The sequence below is a fragment of the Pleurodeles waltl genome, chromosome 6 (genome assembly GCF_031143425.1).
Source record: "Pleurodeles waltl isolate 20211129_DDA chromosome 6, aPleWal1.hap1.20221129, whole genome shotgun sequence".
In the NCBI taxonomy this organism is placed as follows: Eukaryota; Metazoa; Chordata; class Amphibia; order Caudata; family Salamandridae; genus Pleurodeles; species Pleurodeles waltl.
The window spans coordinates 946,012,329-946,030,156 of NC_090445.1; the positions used below are offsets into that span (position 1 = coordinate 946,012,329).

General features: G+C 45.8%; 1 protein-coding gene across 2 annotated transcripts in view; it reads right to left on the minus strand.

Annotated features, from left to right (window-relative positions):
• CFAP46 (cilia and flagella associated protein 46) overlaps positions 1 to 17,828 on the minus strand; it is a 1,580,346-nt gene that overhangs the window by 955,183 nt on the left and 607,335 nt on the right. For both annotated transcript variants that reach the window (XM_069239769.1, XM_069239768.1), the window contains exons 25-27: positions 14,714 to 14,845; positions 14,263 to 14,428; positions 12,063 to 12,224 (exon numbers count right to left, since the gene is read on the minus strand). In XM_069239769.1, coding sequence (XP_069095870.1) covers positions 12,063 to 12,224; positions 14,263 to 14,428; positions 14,714 to 14,845 — 460 coding nt within the window. The remainder of the gene's footprint in view (positions 1 to 12,062; positions 12,225 to 14,262; positions 14,429 to 14,713; positions 14,846 to 17,828) is intronic.

Genomic DNA, 17,828 nt, shown 5'->3' on the forward strand with positions numbered 1-17,828 from the left:
CTTCATAAAATTCTTGTAATTGGGCAGGGGTTGCTCTGGCTACTGGAAATTTGGAGAGGTGTGAAGTCGACCCTGGCACCAGCTCAGCAGAGTGAGGCTTAGAACATCAACACTCCCTCGTCTTGCTGGCTGACAAATGAGGGAAGCCTAAGAATTCTTAGACTTCTTAGACTTTCTCTTGTGCCTCGACTTAACCAATCACCCGAGGACTTGGCCTGGGGGCACTATGATGAAGGGCCCCGTGACGGATCCTGTGACCTTTCTCTCGACTAAGCTCTTGACTTGCACGAAGTCAAGCATAGGCAACTGTCAGCTTCGGGGACTCCTCCCTCAAACCCTTCTGATGGATGGCCAGACACTCGGAGCACAACTTCAGGTCATGGTCGCGCTCCAGGCACCGAAGACACACAAGGTGGGGATCCGTCACGGACATCGCCAGATGACATGAACGGTAGGAGTTTATGAGATCCTTGGGGCAATAAAGAGTTAAAAGCTCAAAAAATTCTTCAACAATTTTTTTTTAAAAAGCCAGTCATAAAAAGATTGAGGGGTAGCTCTCTTCAAATCAGTGTTAGCTGGCGCGGAAATAAAAGAACTGACGTCAGCGCGCTGTGGTGGTTCCTGTATAGGAACCACAAGGTCGTTACCACAAGGTCATTTCCAGCACGGACAATGTTGGTCTGTCGTGCAGGGGTACTGCTCATAAAAGTCTTTAGATCGAGTCTGACGCATTGGGGAAATTCTAAGGTAAGATATCTACTACTAGATGTCTATCAGATCCACCATGCCGCAGAGGAGTCAAGTTAAGCATTAATGTCCAATATGCTAATTTCTTTAATACAATTCTACTGAGAAGATATGGGAGAGGCATTTAGAAATGTAATCAAATGGTGCGTCTAATCTAGGGTCTTTTTTTGTAAACGTGGAGTATCAACCTCATATAACAGGTTGCATGCACTTACGCTGTACTCACAAAATTATTAAAAACAACAGAAAGGCTTTAGCACAATGACTGTAGGAGCTGCTTGCAAGTAGTAATATGAGCACCGTCTGGATCTTTGAACATAGGCAGTGTGGCATAACTTATTAAGTTTGCTATTTGCACTCATACATCTATCAACTTACTTCTCCCTAAATGAATTATTGAGAACTGGGGGGTACACAGGACTTTACAATGTTGATGTGAACCTCATTGAGATCACTAACATCTTTCACAGTCCTCTTCAGAAATGTCCACTCATTTCTTTGGGAGTTTAAGCAGGTGGGTCAATACAGCCACAGAGCTCCATCATGTCCTATGTCTTTGGGATTTCTTCAATTATGTACCTACATTTGGCTGAAAGATTCTCCCCTTAAAAGCCTCATGTTTTTACCTACAACTCTGAAGCGAGGAAAAGATAGCACAGAAATTGGCCCTATTCTATGAGGGGCATATTCTGACCAAGTTTTTCTATCAAACAAGAACACATTTTACACATAACAATAAATAATACCAATAGTGTTGAAGGTCACATTCTGTCTCAATTTGTTACAGCATAGCCCTCAAGCATTAAAAGTGCTAAATAACACTTTCTTTTAAAAAAAGACAGGTAGCAAGAGATGGTTATGACTGTCGCCCAAAAGTGAAAAACATTTTTTTAACAAAGTTTTCAAATTTGTGCATGATAGGTATGTCAGGAAAGGTAAAGTCAACTACAGGGATACCAATTTCACTAAGATCAACTTATCCTGAATCAGGAAAAGGCACCAATAGTAATCCAATTAGTGGATCAAGAAACCATTGAAAAAGATAGCAAGTCATGTGGGATCTCAACAACATTCAAAGATATATGTAGGAAAATGCCATTGTTGGCATGGTCACCCCCGCTTTGTGCCTAGTGTTGATGCCAGCTTTGATTGGATATGTGCTGGAACCCTCCTAACCAGCCCCCAGCACGAGTGTTCTTTCCCTAAAACTGTACCTTTGTTTCCACAATTAGCATAGCCCTGGCACACAGTTAAGTCATTTGTAAAAGGTACCCTTGGTACGGAGGGCCCTGTGGCCAGGGAAGGTCCCTAAGGGCTGCAGCATGTATTATGCCACCCTCAGGGACCCCTCACTCAGTACATGCACATTGCTTTGCAGCTTGTGTGTGCTAGTGGGGAGAAAAGACAAAGTTGACTTGGCACTCCCCTCAGAGTGCTAAGCCCACAAACCACTGCCTGTGGCATAGGTAAGTCATCCCTGTGGTGCTCTATACCATAGGTGAGGGCATAGCTGCATGAGCAATATGCCCCTGCAGTGTCTAAGTCAATTCTTAGACACTGTAAGTGCAGGGTAGCCATACTGAGTATATGGTATGGGAGTCGGTCATTACGAACTTCACAGCACTATAATGGCTAAACTGAATACTGGGAAATTTGGTATCAAACTTCTTAGCACAATAAACTCACACTGATGCCAGTGTGGGATTTATTGAAAAATGCACACAGAGGGCATCTTAGAGATGACCCCTGTATGCTAGCTCAACTGCTAGTGCAAGGCTGACTGGTCTGTGCCAGCCTGCCACTTCCATATGAGTTTCTGACAACATGGAGTGAATGCCTTTGTGCACTCTGTGGTCAGAAACAAAGCCTGTCCTGGTGGAGGTGCTTCACACCTCCCCCTGCAGGAACTAACACCTGGCGGTGAGCCTCAAAGGCTCAAGCCTGGTGTTAGAGTGCCCCAGGGCACTCCATCTATTGGAGATGCCCGCCCCCTGACAAGCCCCCACTTTTGGCAGCAAGTCTAGAGGGATAATGAGAAAAACAAGGAGGAGTCACCCCTCCATCCAGGTCCACCCCTAAGGTGACCAGAGCTGAAGTGACCCCCTCCTTGAGAAATCCTCCATCTTACTTTGGAGGATTAGGACCAATAGGGATAGGGATGTGCTTCCCTCCTCAGAGGGAGTGGGCACAAGTAGGGTGTAGCCACCCCCTGGGACAGTAGCCATTGGCTACTGCCCACTGACCCTAATACACCCCTAAATTTAGTATTTAGGGGTGACCCCAAACCCAGCTCTTCAGATTCCTGACGACCTCAAGAAAGAAGAAGGAATGCTGAGCTGAAAACCGCGCAGAGAAGAAAAGGAGACATAAACTGACTCGGCCCCAGCCTGCCTAGCCCTTCTCCTACTTCGAAAAGCTGCAAGATAAGAAGCAACACTTCCAGGAGACTGCCTGCCTCACCAAGGACCAAGAAACTCCCGTGGACAACGGACCTGTCCAAAAAGATCAAGAAACCAACTTTAAAGGGACTCTTACCTCAGCCCAGAAGCGTGAGTCCAACTACTCTGCACCCAACGCCCCCGGCTGGTGTCCAGAGGAACCAACCATCCAGAGAGGACCCTCCAGGCAACTCCGACAACGTGTCCACCCTGGGCTGACCTCTATGCATCCCCACGACGATGCCTGCAGAGGGAATCCCGAGGACCCGACTGCCCAGGACGAAGTTATCGGACACCTGGAGAAGTACTGCACCCGCAGCCCACAGGCCAGTGAGAAACCGACCACTGGTGTAGCAATGACCAGCAGGCAGCCCTCACCCTTGCCCAGTCGGTGGCTTGCCTGAGAGGCCCCCCTGTGCCCTGCCTGCAGCGCGTAAGTGACCCCTGGGTCCCTCCTTTGAGTTCTATTGAGAACCCAATGTCCTGTTGGCACACTGCACCCGGCGGCCCCCAAGCCGCTGAGCGTGTGGTTTTTGTGCCTATTTGGAGCCCCTCCAATACTCCTCCAAACCCACATGGTCTGCCCTCCGACAACGTGGGTACTTACCTGCAAGCAGACCAGAACCGGAGTACCCCCTGTCTCCATAGGTGCCCACGTTATTTTGGCTCCTGTTTGACCTCTGCACATGACGGACCCTGTGTTGCTGATGCTGGGTGTTTGGGGTCACCTTGAAACCCCAACGGTGGGCAACCTATGCCCCGGAGACTGAACCCGTAAGTGTGGTACTTACCTCAGAAACTGTACTTTACTTACCTCCCCAAGGAACTGTTGAAAATTGCAGTGTCCACTTTTAAAATAGCTTTTTGCCAATCTAAAGAAACAATGTGTACAATATTGATTCCAATCAAAGTCCTAAGTATTACTATGCAAAGTACCTTTCATTTGATGTACTTACCTGCTAAATGAATCTTGTGGTTCTGGAAATAAATTAACAAAAGTATATATTTCTATATAAAAACCTATTAGCCTGGAGTTAAGTCATTGAGTGTGTGTTTTCACACAATGCTTGACACTACCCTCTGATATGCGTAACTGCTCGAACACACTGCCACAAATAAAGCATTAGTATTACCTATTATTGTCTCTGTCAAGCCTCTGGAAAACCCCTGGACCCTATGCACACTATATCTCACTTTGATATAGTATATACAGAACCAGCTTCCTACAATAATGCAACTACTTCCTTCACAACTGGATGTTTTCTGACACCCTAGAGGTATAAAGCGCTAACAGGTGAATTAATCTATAAGCATCCAGTTTTTAATGGGAGATCCCATAGGTAATTTTAATTTTTTATTTTTAAATAGATGGCCGCTACAAGAATTTTTGCATATCATGAAAATACTAAACAGTTCTCTGTCACAAAATGTGTACATCATGAGCTATAAAGATTAGAAAAAGTTTTACAATCAAAATGTATCCTTCAATTCAAGCTATGCGAAAAACATCTGTCAGAATTCCTGGCTACAGTCTGGTGTCGCTTTAGCACGTGGTGACATGCTTTCCATTCTTCGCAAGCTGATGAATCACTTATCCTCCCAGTCAGGCTGCGGAGCTCAGTGGATGACGGAGAAGTCAAGAGGTGGGACGAATGCTTTTCTGAGCCAACGGGGGAAATCCTGGTTGTCTAACAATGATCTATAAACAGTGCAGGCCTTCCAAGTATGGCAAAGGGTATGCAGAGTATTGTTAACCAGCAGCATGAAGATGCAAAACCGGACTGACACAGGAATATACAAGAATGTTATTTTATGTTATTTTGGAGTGACATACAAGTTACTTACCTTTGGTAACGAAGTATCTGGTAGAGACATATTCTAGTTGCAGATTCCTTACCTTAGAATTTTCCCCCCAGGCGTCAGACTGGATCCGGAGATTTTTCTTCGAGCAATACCCTTGAGCGTCGGTAGGTGGCATCGGTCGACTCCGCAGGCGTCGTGGTCACAGTGATGATGTCAGGAGCAGTACATAGACGCCGCCCTTGCGCAGTGACGTCAGTTTCTTTTAATGACTTTCCACACCAGAGCGCAGAGCCGCTAAGAACACTGAGATTGGTGCACAAGAACTAAGGACCTGAAAGGGGATATCCCTGTCCCTAGAAATCAATTCGTAAGTGAGGAGGATGGGTGGGCGGTAAGGAATCTGCACCTAGAATATGTCTGTACCAGATATTTAATTACCGAAGGTAAATAACTTGTACATCTGATAGAGGCTTCGAGTTACTGATTCCTTACCTTAGAAAAGATACCCGAGCAATGCCATCCTCAGTGGTGGGCTGCGAACCAAGATCATACTAGAAAGTCCTGCAGGACCGAATGACCAAAGTAGCTGTCTCGACGGACCTGACTATCCAGGCAGTGATGCTTACCAAACGTTTGCAGGGATGCCCACGTAGCTGCCTGACAGATATCCAGGACAGGAACTCTGAGTGCTAACGCAGTGGAAGCCACAGTTGCTTTGGTGGAATGAGCATGCAAGTCTTCAGGAGGTTGCTTTTTAGCCAAAGCGTAGCACATTTTGATGCAAAGAAGCACCCATCAAGAGATGGTACGCTTTTGCACCGCCTTCCCTTTCTTAGCATCCACGTAGCCAACAAAGAGTTGATCGTCCACCCGGAAATTTTTAGTACGATTGAGGCAGAACACCAAAGCTCTTTTTGGGTCCAGACTGTAGAGTCTCTCCTCCTCATGGGAAGGATGTGAGGGTGCGTAGAAGGTAGGCAAAGTAATGAACTGGCCTATGTGAAATGGTGTAACCACCTTAGGAAGGAAGGAAGCTCTAGTGCGTAACACCACTTTGTCAGGGTGTACAGACAAGTAAGGAGGCTTTGAAGAAAGGGCCTGAAGCTTACTCACCCTGCGAGCAGAGGTGATAGTGACCAGAAAGACAGTTTTAAATGTGAGGAGCCGCAAGGGAAAATTATGCATTGGCTCAAAGGGGATACACATCAAATAAGTAAGTACAAGATTAAGAGCCCACTGAGGCATGATAAATGGAGTGGGGGAAATAAGTGGGGGAGCCCCTTTAAGAACCTACTCACAATAGGAGATTTAAAGAGTGAGGGCTGATCAGGTTGCCTAAGAAAGGCAGAAATGGCAGACAAATACCCATTAAGGGTGCCAAAAGCAGAGCCCTGCTGGGCTAAAGAAAGAATGAACATAAGAACCTCTGACAGAGTGGCAGAAAGGGGACCAACAGATTTGTTGGTACACCATGCCACAAATGTATTCCAACGACAGGCGTATACAGTTTTAGACGATGGACGCCTGGCTGCCAAGATAACATTGCAGACTTCGGGTGGAAGGGCAAATGCCGTCAACTGTTGCCGCTCAATCTCCACGCATGAAGGCGGAGGTTGGACAGGTTTGGGGGGAGAACCATCCCTGCTGCTGCGACCGACGATCCGACCGAAGAGGCAGTCTGAGTGGAGGATCAATGGGCATGCTCAATAGTTCTGGATACCACACTCTTTGAGCCCAGTCCGGAGCCACCAAGAAAACTTGGGCCCGGTCATACTTGATTTTCTTGAGAACTCTGGGCAGAAGAGAGATAGGCGGGAAGGCGTAAAGGAGGCTGGAGCTCCACTCAAGACAAAAAGCATCTCTGAGCGAGTGCCGCCTTGGAAACTCCAATGCGCAAAACAGCTGACATTGCGCGTTCTCTGCAGAGGCGAACAGATCTAACCAAGGTTCTCCCCACTTGAGAAAGAGACCTTGCGCCACCTCCGGATGGAGACACCATTCGTGATCGACTGTGCGTCGGCAGCTGAGTTTGTCTGCTCTGGCGTTGAGAGAGCCCGCCAGACGTTGAACCATCAAGGTAATGCCCTGATGTTCCAGCCAAGTCCAGAGACGCAGAGCCTCTTGACAAAGGGTCCCTGACCCAACACTGCCCTGCTTGTTGCAATAACACATTGCGGTGGTGTTGTCTGTGAACACCTGCACTAACTTCCCTTTCACAACAGGGCGATTGCCTTCAATGCTACCCGGATCGCCCGGAGCTCCAATAAGGTAATATGGAACCCGGACTCCACCGGAGACCAAAGACCCCTGAACTCCACCTCTCCCAGATGGCTACCCCATCCCAGAACTGACACATCTGTCAATACTGTGAGATCTGGTTGGGGAAGGGACAGGAGACTGCCATTGACCCAATCACAGTTCACAAACCACCACTGCAGGTCTTTCCTGATTTCCCCTGATGCTGTGCCCACTGGAACTTCAGGTCCCACTGCAAACCTGCATATGCCATCTGGCATGTTTGACTAACAGGATGCAGGAAGCTACGAGTCCCAACAGCCTCAGAGTCTGTCTCACCGAAATCCAGGATAGAGGCCGAAATATCGGTATCATAACCTGAATATCCTGGACTCGCTTCTCAGGAGGATAGACCTGAAACTGCACTGTGTCCAGGACAGATCCGATGAAAGGGAGCTTCTGAGAGGGAGTCAGGTGTGACTTCAACACGTTTATAGTAAACCCCAGCGAATGCAGGAGATCGCCGTAGTCTGAAGATGGGTGATGAGAGCCTGGGGCGTAGGAGCCTTCCACAACCAGTCGTCGAGGTAGGGGAAGACTGAAATCCCTAACCTGCGCCGATGAGCTGCCACCACCGCCATCAATTTGGTGGACATTCGAGGGGCACTGGTGAGACCGAAGCGGAGCACAGTAAACTGAAAATGCGCGTGGCCCACCTTGAACCGCAAGAAACGCCTTTTGGGCGGGCAGGATGGGAATGTGAAAATGTGCATCCTGCAAGTCCAACGCTACCATCCCGTCTCCTTGGTCTAGGGCAGACAAAGCCTGAGCAGGAGTGAGCATCTTGAATTTCTCCTTCTTGAGAAAGAGATTGACGTCCCTTAAATCCAGAAAAGGGAGAAGCACCTTCGTCTTTTTGTGAATCAGAAAGTAACGAGAATAACAACTACTGCCTACTTCTTATTAAGGGACCATTTCTATGGCTCCTTTGGCCAAGAGAGATGTAATTTCCTCGCGGAGTAAGATCAAATGATCCTCCATGAGCTGTTCTTTTACCAGAGGGATAGAGGGAGGGAAAGACTGGAAGGGGAGGGAATAGCCCTTTTGTATGATCTGCAAGACCCATTTGTTCAAAGTAATGGATTGTGAGGGACATGAAATTGAATCCTCCCTCCAACTGGACGGACATGGTCTTGCAGACTCATACTAGGAGGGCTTGGGCATTGCGGAAGAGGAGGGCTGGGTGGTGGCCAACCTCTGGCTAGACCCTCTGGGTCTTAAGGTATCATGACCGTATCTTCGCACTGGATGATGTGATGCTGGAGGACGGTGGCTAACCTGTTGTTGGCGTGGTACCATGCCCCTCCTGAAGCCTCGAAAGGGGCGATAGACAGACTGCTGGTGAACAGTCGCTGAGGGACCCAAGGATCTGGCTCTCAAGCACAGAGTCTGCCTTTTCACCAAAAAGGTGTGTGTCATCGAATGGCATGTCCATCAAGTTCGACTGGACATCCCCCGAAAAGCCAGTGGTATGTAGCCAGGCGTGGCGTTGGAGGGCCACTGTTGAAGAAATCGCCCTGCCCAGCAAGTCGGTCGTGTCCAAGCCACACCTGATGATAAAGTTGGCTGCATTTCTCCCATCCTTGACAGCCTGGGTGAGAGTGTCCCATACGCCCTCCGGGACCTGGGGCAGCACTTGTGCCACTGTATCCCATAAAGTATGGGACAAATGTCCCAAAAGGCAAGAGGTGTTTACCGACCTCAATGCCAGGCTGGAGGAAGGAAACATCTTCTTCCCAAGTTGGTCCAGCCTCTTGGATTCCCTATCTGTGAGAGTGAAAGGGAAGGCACCACAGGAAGTGGATGCTTGGACCACCAAGATCTCTGAGGGGGGTGTTGGGTGAGGAAACTAGGGTCGCTTGGAGCTGGTCTATGGCGGCAGCCGATTCCCCTATTCACAGGAGCCCCTGTGCTGGGTTTGGACCACGTTCCCAGAAGGACATCTGTGAGGGCTTCATTGAAGTGTAACATTGGCTCTGATTTAGAAACTCCTGGCTGAAGCACCTCCATCAGGAGATTAATCCTGACCGGCACCGTAAGCAAGTCTAAGTTTAAGACCTCAGCCGCGCTACGCACCACCATGGCATAAGATGCACCCTCCTCCGTAGCCACAGCAGGGGTGGGAGCATGCCAGCATCTGTAGAAGTATCCAGTCCTCTGGCTTCCTCTAGCTCCTCATACCAGTCCTATTCATGCTCCTATCCATATTCTAAAGGGTCCGCATACCCCTCCCACTCCCCACCTGTGCCTGGCTGTTCTAAATAAGCCTTGGGCACTGATCTGGCACTAATTGGCGTCATCAAAGTCGGAATCGGTGTCGTACAACGTCGTTCCGGCTCAGGATCATCAGGAATGAGGGAAGGGCTACCACCACCAGTGGGTGTCGGTGGTGGAGGGAGCGTCGACATCGGGTCAGGTGCCGGAGGAGGCAGACCGTGAGCACCTGGAGCTGGTCCGGATCAGCTATTGGATCCTGGGATCCCCAACTGCACTGAAGCAACCAGTGTTGAATCCAATGGGGCCCCTGCTGACCCCGTGGGGCCCGAAGCCCCACCTCAGGGGGCAGCCCACTCAAAAACAAGGCACATAGCCTCGTAAAATTCCTTTAATTGAGTGGGGGTCGCTTTGGCTCCCGGAAAGGGAGGGGAGGTGCGAGTCGGCCCTGGCAAAGGCTTAGCAGAACTGTGCTGTGAACGTCTACGTTCCTGAGATGCCTCGTCAGCCTACGGGTGTGGCAAAGTCGAAGTCCGATTGGACTACTACTTCTTTTTGTGCCTCTTCCCTGAGTGCCCCGAGGACCTTGAATGGGACGAAGAGGACTTGGGGCTCCGGAACCGTTACCTCCGAGGAGTCATGCCGACAGAAGTCAACTGCCGGGCCGCCATGAGCTTTAGGGACCGCTCCCTAAAAGCTTTTGGGCCATGGCCCGACAGTCGGAACACGACTTCGAGTTGTGCTCCCTGTCGAGGCACCAGAGACATATCTTGTGGGGCTCTGTCACATATCACGCAATGGCAGGCACCGCCCGAACTGAGCCCGGTCTGCCTAGAGGACATATCCCTCGCACAGACAAAAATCCTCGACAAAACGTCGAAAAAAGGCTTGCCAAAAAGGCAAAGGGTAGTTCGATCATGGATCCGCTCTTAACCGGCGCAGAAGGAAAATAACAGACGTATGCGCGCCGAGGTGGCGTCTATATAGACGACTGTGATGTCGACGAAACCACGTGGAGCAGGACGACGCAAGCGGAACCAGACGACGCCACCCGACGGCACGCGCACGGTATTGCTCAGCAAAAAGATTCCAGATTCAAAGCCAACGCTAGGGAATTCAAAGGTAAAGAATCTGCAGCTAGAAGTCTGTCAGATGCAGTGGTTCTTAACGGGGCGGCTTCTTCGCAATGGTGAAGGAGCGTTCCCCCCAGCTAAGAGCCACCAGCTGAAAAATAAAACAATATTATACTATTGTTTTATTTTTCCGCTGTTGGTTCAGCCAGCATGAGCAGAGAGGGGCGGGGCTGGGCCATGGGAGGAGGGGGGTGGGGAGGGGGAGTGGAGTAACTGAGTCCACTATGTGAGCATGTCAGTTTGGCCGTACGTCTTAAACCGGCCAAACCGACATGCGCAGTTAGGTTTTTCCAACCAGGCTGTGTTGCGCAGCCGGGTTGGAGATACTGCATAGATTCTCATGCACGTCTGAGAAGCAGAACAAGCCACTCAGACCAATCCTGGTGCTGCTCTCATGCTAGATATAGCATGCAAACAGCACCAGGATTGCAAGGGGTGAGCCTGTGCTGGTGTACCAGGGACTGCTGAGACACCATTAGAAGAGGAGCGAGGTGGCCGGTGTCGTCAGGAACGAGTAAGGTTTTTTTTTTAATTATTATTATTTTTATTTCCCCAGTACCCCCAACCTCCTTACCGGCCGGTTGAAATTTAGGGCAGCCGTCGCTGGTTCTTAACCTTTTGACTTCTGTGGGTCCCAATGAATTACTACTGAAAACCACAGACCCCATCGCCCCCAAACAATTTTTACAACATGAAACACAAAAATACCCAGAACTACAGAAATAAATATTCAAACAAATACACAAATTATGAAATATTTTCGTTAATCCACAAACAAAAATCGAAAATTAAATTTTAATGTGATGGTTAACATTTTCAAAATGTGACGACCAAAAGGATAGCTAAGGACAACTGGCCAAAGTGGCACAATGACCGAAAACTGAAAATGTTCTGCATGCACTGCTCACAAAGAGTGACAAAGTGGGCGAATACAGCTAGTCTACGTTGACGTAGCCGGTTAGCTGAGTGCACTAAATGCATTCCGCGTGTCTCCGTTCCTAATCCTTCATTTGCTTTAGGACTTCTGGAGGCAGTGGAATAATATAGCTACTGAAACTACTGCAGGGAGTTTGGCAAATAGCTAACCATTAGAAGGAAAAATGAGGAACACTGAGATTAAAGAAAATGATCTGAAGGGTGACCTGCAGTCTTTAACACACCAAAACTTGAGTTACATTTTAGTTGTGGCTCTAAGAAACGGATGGAATAACGTCATTTTATAGCACCTTCTCCTTTCTGCGTAGTCTTCCACCCTCAAGAGCATCACAACACCACACTGCAGGCAGACACATCCACAAAGTTTATTAATAACTTGCCCACTAAATGCTCATCAGGTAGGCAAAAGAGCTAAGGGACGATTTGCAAAAGCACACCTGAATGCCGATGATGCTTGAATTACTATGTTGGCATTGATTCCATCCTAACGGCTCACCTGCTTGGCTTCCGTTTCGTGTGGCCTTATTGACTCGCGCAATGAGTTTAGACGCACAGCCGATGCTTGCCCCTTCATTTTCGCACGTGGTGACGCTAGAACAGGCTCAGACGATGACAAGCCCAGGCGGGAATGATAGGGCGAGGTGGAAGCCGAGCCCTGCTGTAAAACAAAGAAAGAACGTGGGAGTGTCCGACCTTTAAACGCTATGAGGTTAAACTATTTTTGGAAAAATAGCCTGCATAAAGGTTGTAGGGAAACAGGGAAACAGGGAAAGTCAAGAAACAAGTAATGAAGCATGGAGTTTCGCTGTACCATGTCTCTCCTGCATTTATGGTAGAAATCATTTGACCCTATCCCAATTAAAAACTTATTAAACTACTTCACACATTAATTTCCTCTAAAAGGCAATGAGGTGTCATGTTCATTTATTTGGTTTAAAACAGAATTATATGGAATTAAATTCTGTCATATTTGCCACAGATACATGGGAGGAAACCTGATTGAAAGGACAGTTTTTTCGTCATCATGGGTACTCTCTCTGAACTCATAAATGGTAGCTTATCTCTGCACATGTGCCGGATTTTATTTAAATACATAGATGCTTTCAAATTTTGAATAACAAGAAAACACAAATAGAGAAGGCAACATATTATTTTTCAACTTTTAATAAATAGTAATCAAATCTCGCATAATAAAGTACATGAGACTGAAGACAGCAAACCCGATTAATGTGATTTTAGAATAAAGGTACTAAAGTTATCCACTTAACTTCCACTTTACATCTCAGCAGGGAGCCTGTCGGTCTGTTTGTTTTCCGATGTCAGATTGAGTAAACTTCTAACAGGGTGACTTTGAACCACATGAAGTAACGTGCATGATAAATCCTTCCATGTCCCTGGTTCCACATAGCCAGGTTGGCCTAAGCCTAATATTCTATTTTGCTTGTGCCGATTAGACAGAATTCCATACTGTAGAAGTCAAGGTTACTTGTAAGATTAGTTCCCTATTATGAGTATCCTCTTTAAAGCAGTGCTTTAAATGGGCAGGTACTGTCCAGTACCGAGTACCTGCAATTTATATGAAGAGGGAGAGTACCTGCACTACTCAGCACCCCTGCAATATATTTAATAGGGAGTACCAGCACTTCTCAAAAGCATACGGGTACTCTAGAGAGTGAGTACCTGAGCTTCTATATTTGCATTTAAAGCACCACTCTTAAGTAGTAAAATTTGACACTGGTCCATGAGAGATGGGCACAATTCAGTAACTGGATGAAGACTGCCATAGAAAGCAACTATCAAAAGTAAAGGTGCAATGAGAGTCACAAGGATGACTTTTATAAATGTTGTTCTGTTCAGCCTTTAAGCAACCAGTTTACACCTTGTGGCTAGCAGATGCTGCCTGGCTGTGCTTCCCACATGTTAGTAGTATGTACCCCCCAGCCCCCAATGGATCCTCCAGTTGACCGAAGGTATAAAGAAATATGAATGGTTAGCAGTTATGACCGATGCTTCTGTAACAATATAGTTACAGTGGCATCATTCACTGCTTTCTTTTAAAATCATATTGCAATGGAGCATTTTTCGTCAAATATATTTTATTTTATTATGACTGATGTAGGTAACTAGATTATGATAGATTAGAACAAACACAAACTTTTTTAAATTCTTTGTTTTTTAATTCAATAGAAAAGTAATAGAGATATCTTCTTTTTTTAAATGAATTGTAGGCAGTCAGGGGGTAAATACCCTGTCCACTTTGGTATGTTACTGTCTCTGTTACATGCATAGTGGAAAATGACAAAGGGTGATTCACAAAAAAACTGATAAACAGTTCTGAATTTGTATATAAATAAGAGCTGCTATGTGTCTTCTAGGTGTAGCATCTAGGCCCTCATCCCCTTTATTATCTATCCATGTACAACACACTTTTCCTATTTCAGTTAGATAACCTCGTACATCAGAAAGGGGTTGTTCCACACCTTTCCTCCTTGACAGCCTAAGTATTTACAAAATGTTTGCAACGAAAAGGACATGGGTATCAGATAAAGTCCCTTGATAACATACACGTTCAGAAATTCTACTATTTGTGGCTATCACAGAAACCCCCTTGAGGGAGAATCTGATATGGAAAAGTGGAAAAGATGATTAACTGTACCGATTCTACAAACGTAAACATTTTATTGTCAAAATAGTACCTGTTTAATTTTAGATTCGGCATTCACAAAAGCTTTGAGGATGTACTGAGTAGGCTGCTTCAAAACATGCCTTTCCGCGGGGGATCCCAACAGAGGCAGGCATGCGTTCCAGAAGTATTTTGCTGCTTTAATTACAAGTTCCATGCTTGCAGCTTTGCCTGCATAACTGGAAACAAATATATGTACAATTCTCTCAGTATATTTCTAAATTTTTTTTTTAATCAAGTAAAGATGTTAAAATGACAATGTGATCTATTAAAATGAAATACAAGAATTTGCAAACAAATTTGGTATTCATTAAAGAAAATGCAAATCTGGTTCATAAAGCATGAAACTAAAGCTGCAAATTAAAACACGTTCATTATCTAAATGTTGTATACTTTTCACCTTCCAAAAATAATGGCATATGCGTTTTGTATGGGATGGATATGATAGGCCATGTAGAACTTACCTGGCACTGGCCTGAAAGGCCTTTAAAGCTAACATTTGCAAATGCGTATTTCCATCTAAAGTCTCCATTATGCTTTGCCCTTGTATGCATGCAGCTATGCTCAGCATTTCTTGCTCCAACGTGTAGTTGCACCTGAGAAATAGAACAATATTTAACCACTGCAATCCACAAACCCACACATGCAGCTCTGGCCAGCATACAATATATGCCTCTCTAAAACACAATAGCTAATTGACCGGTCCAGAAAAAAACAAGTTACTTACGTGTACACTGTGGTTCTCCGGTACTGATATCTTTCATAAGATTCACATGCTTGAATATTCCCCGTCGTCGAGGTGGGAGTCCCATGGTGATTGTAAATAGTGGCGTAAAGCAAAGCATTATAAAGTAAAGCTAAAACCACTGAGATTGTAGACCAATTTACATCATTTTAGGTAGAATCAAACCTGGCAAGGGGCAGTGTAACTGCACAAACAGGCTCTGCAGTGTGGGTGACACAATCAGTGCTGGGGACCCATAGCAGCATTTAGATCACAGATCCTGGGCACATATTGTGCACTTTACTTGGGATTTAGAAGTAAATCAAATATGCCAATTGTGAATACACCAATGTTACCATGTTTTAGGGGTGTGATAAAGTGCCCAGAGTCCTAAGGCCAACAAAAACAGATCAGCAAAAGTGAGGCAAGGCAGGCAAAATATTTGGGGGAAGACCACCCTAAGGTTGTCAGGTTTAACAGTGACTATGTACCCTGTGGACTTAAATATACTCCCCTGAAGTGGGACAGTAGCATGAAGGACACAACGCTTTGCGGGTCCTTTGAGGTCTTCGTTATACGGTACTGTAGTATGTGATGATGTGTAACAGGTACAAAGCTAGGAGTCGGCTTGGGGAGGCTAATATGTCAGAGTGAGAGGACCTTTATGTATAGGCCTGCATCATGCTCGGGAAGAGTGAAAGAACTATAGATGAGGCAGACTCTGACCCTCTGCAAGCACAAAAGGGTTTCCAGATAGTCATCAGTCAAGTCAACCTTAATTGCCACGATTGTTAAAAGCAGTATGAATTTCTGTAAACATGCGATGTTTAGTTGCCTTAGAAATGGTATAGATAATTTAGATGAGAAAAACCTATTCCCAACTGTTACAGTAACTCAGTTAAAAATTCTGTTGTTACAAGATGTCCGACTGGTTCTGCAGCAGCCAAAAGGACGTCAGGGACACGAAACACAGCCTTTTACTGGCTAACTGATAAACTCCATGAGGAACTGGAGTGTCTGAAGATGATCACCCATCACAGGTGACGGCATCACTTTTGTGCTCTGACTTTGCAAGGCCAGCATATACTTATCAGCCGTAGAAGGAGGCATGCAGATGAGCGCCCATGATGTGCGACACTAATTTATTTTTCAGTAAATTGTCTTGGAAAAGAAAAAAGCTTTGCCTAGGAATAATTAAGATCTGAAGTCACCAACCTTAATCACTAGTATCTAAGTTCTGTCTAGTTCCACAAGGATAACACAGCACAATTGAGGGGCATTGGCATAAGAAGGACATCAACAGCTGTGAGGCATGTGGATGTTGCTAACACTCTTCCTGCAGACTGAATACTAAAGTTTTTTTTCCCTATACTGGTGTACTGCCATTTGTTAAATTTTGTTTTGACCAATGACTTTGTGTTTCACCACTGCGCATATTAGTTGCTCAATGTTCACCAGTAGCACATGGTATGTTTTGTTCAGTTGAGCCGCCTATGGGCTTTGACATGGCATTAGCCATTGCATTTTGTATTCAGCTTAACTGCCTATTGGCTTTGACATGATATTATACATTACACTTTGTATTCAGCTCCGCTGCCTATTGGCTTTGACATGATATCATATATTACATTTTATATTCAGCTCAGCTGCCTATTGGCTTTGACATGATATTATACATTGCATTTTGTATTCAGCTCAGCTGCCTATTGGCTTTTACATGACACTAGACATTGCATTTGATATTTAGGTTAGCTGCCTATTGCCTTTAACATGCCATTGCATTTGATATCTAGGTTAGCTGCCTATTGCCTTTAACGTGGAGTTAGACATTGCAGTTGAGAATCCAAGCTGTATTTTTCCAAGCTGTGTTTTTGCACCAGAGAACCAAGATGTTTTTCTCACAGTAGACTAGACATGATAAGAGAGAGTACATGGGTGTTGTTCTCTCTGCTTGAGCTTGGGAACAGGAGTAGTCTTGGAGACCTGGCCAGTCTCCAAAAGGCTTGCTCAGTTTCCCAGGTCTGAGAGGAGGGGGCACACCTTTGTAACGAATGTAACAGGCTGCAGAGAGTCAGATTCGAATCTGCCGGACCTCGTGCTGGAGCTTGGCGCCAGCTGCCAGCAATCCCGTGTGGGTAGATGAATCTCTTTCTCGCGGCTGACAGGGGTCATCAGCTTGCAGACCTTAGAAAGATGAAGCTGTAGATAGTTCCCACACAGTGAAGTATTTGTTTTGCTTTGCATTCAATATCTTATAAATATAACCTGCTGTGTATATTGCAAACTGATATATTTTGTTTGATTAACGCGGACTTGAAAGCTACTAATTCGTCATTCATAAAAATTGGGGTTGGGGAAGAATTAACAACAATAAAAGTCTTCTTTGACCTCAGAAGTGCATTTCTGTTGTGTTATGTTAGTGCTTAGAAACTAAATAAGAGGAAAGCACTACAATTGGTACCAGAAGTGGGGCCGGTCATTAAGAGGTGATTAAGAGGGTGTTGACGAGTTGGTAGATTTCTAAGTGCACACTTTAAAAGTGTAATTGTTTTTGTTGTTATGAGAATTACAGAAATAGTTTTTTTTGGAGAATCACAGTAGCATGGCAGACCATGTCTGGGAATGCATGTATTGGTAAACTGCCTGATGGTGCTACGAAAAACTGTGAATTGTTTTCTGTTTGGGGAATTACAGAAGCACTGCAGACCATGTCTGAAAATGCATGTGTAGCTAAAATGCCTGATGGTGTTTTGAGAAATAATTCCTGTTGTACATATGTAGAAAAAGTGTCTTTTGGAAGTAATGATGACAGAAAGGTCTGGATACCTTTATCTGCTTATAGAGAAATGCAGGAG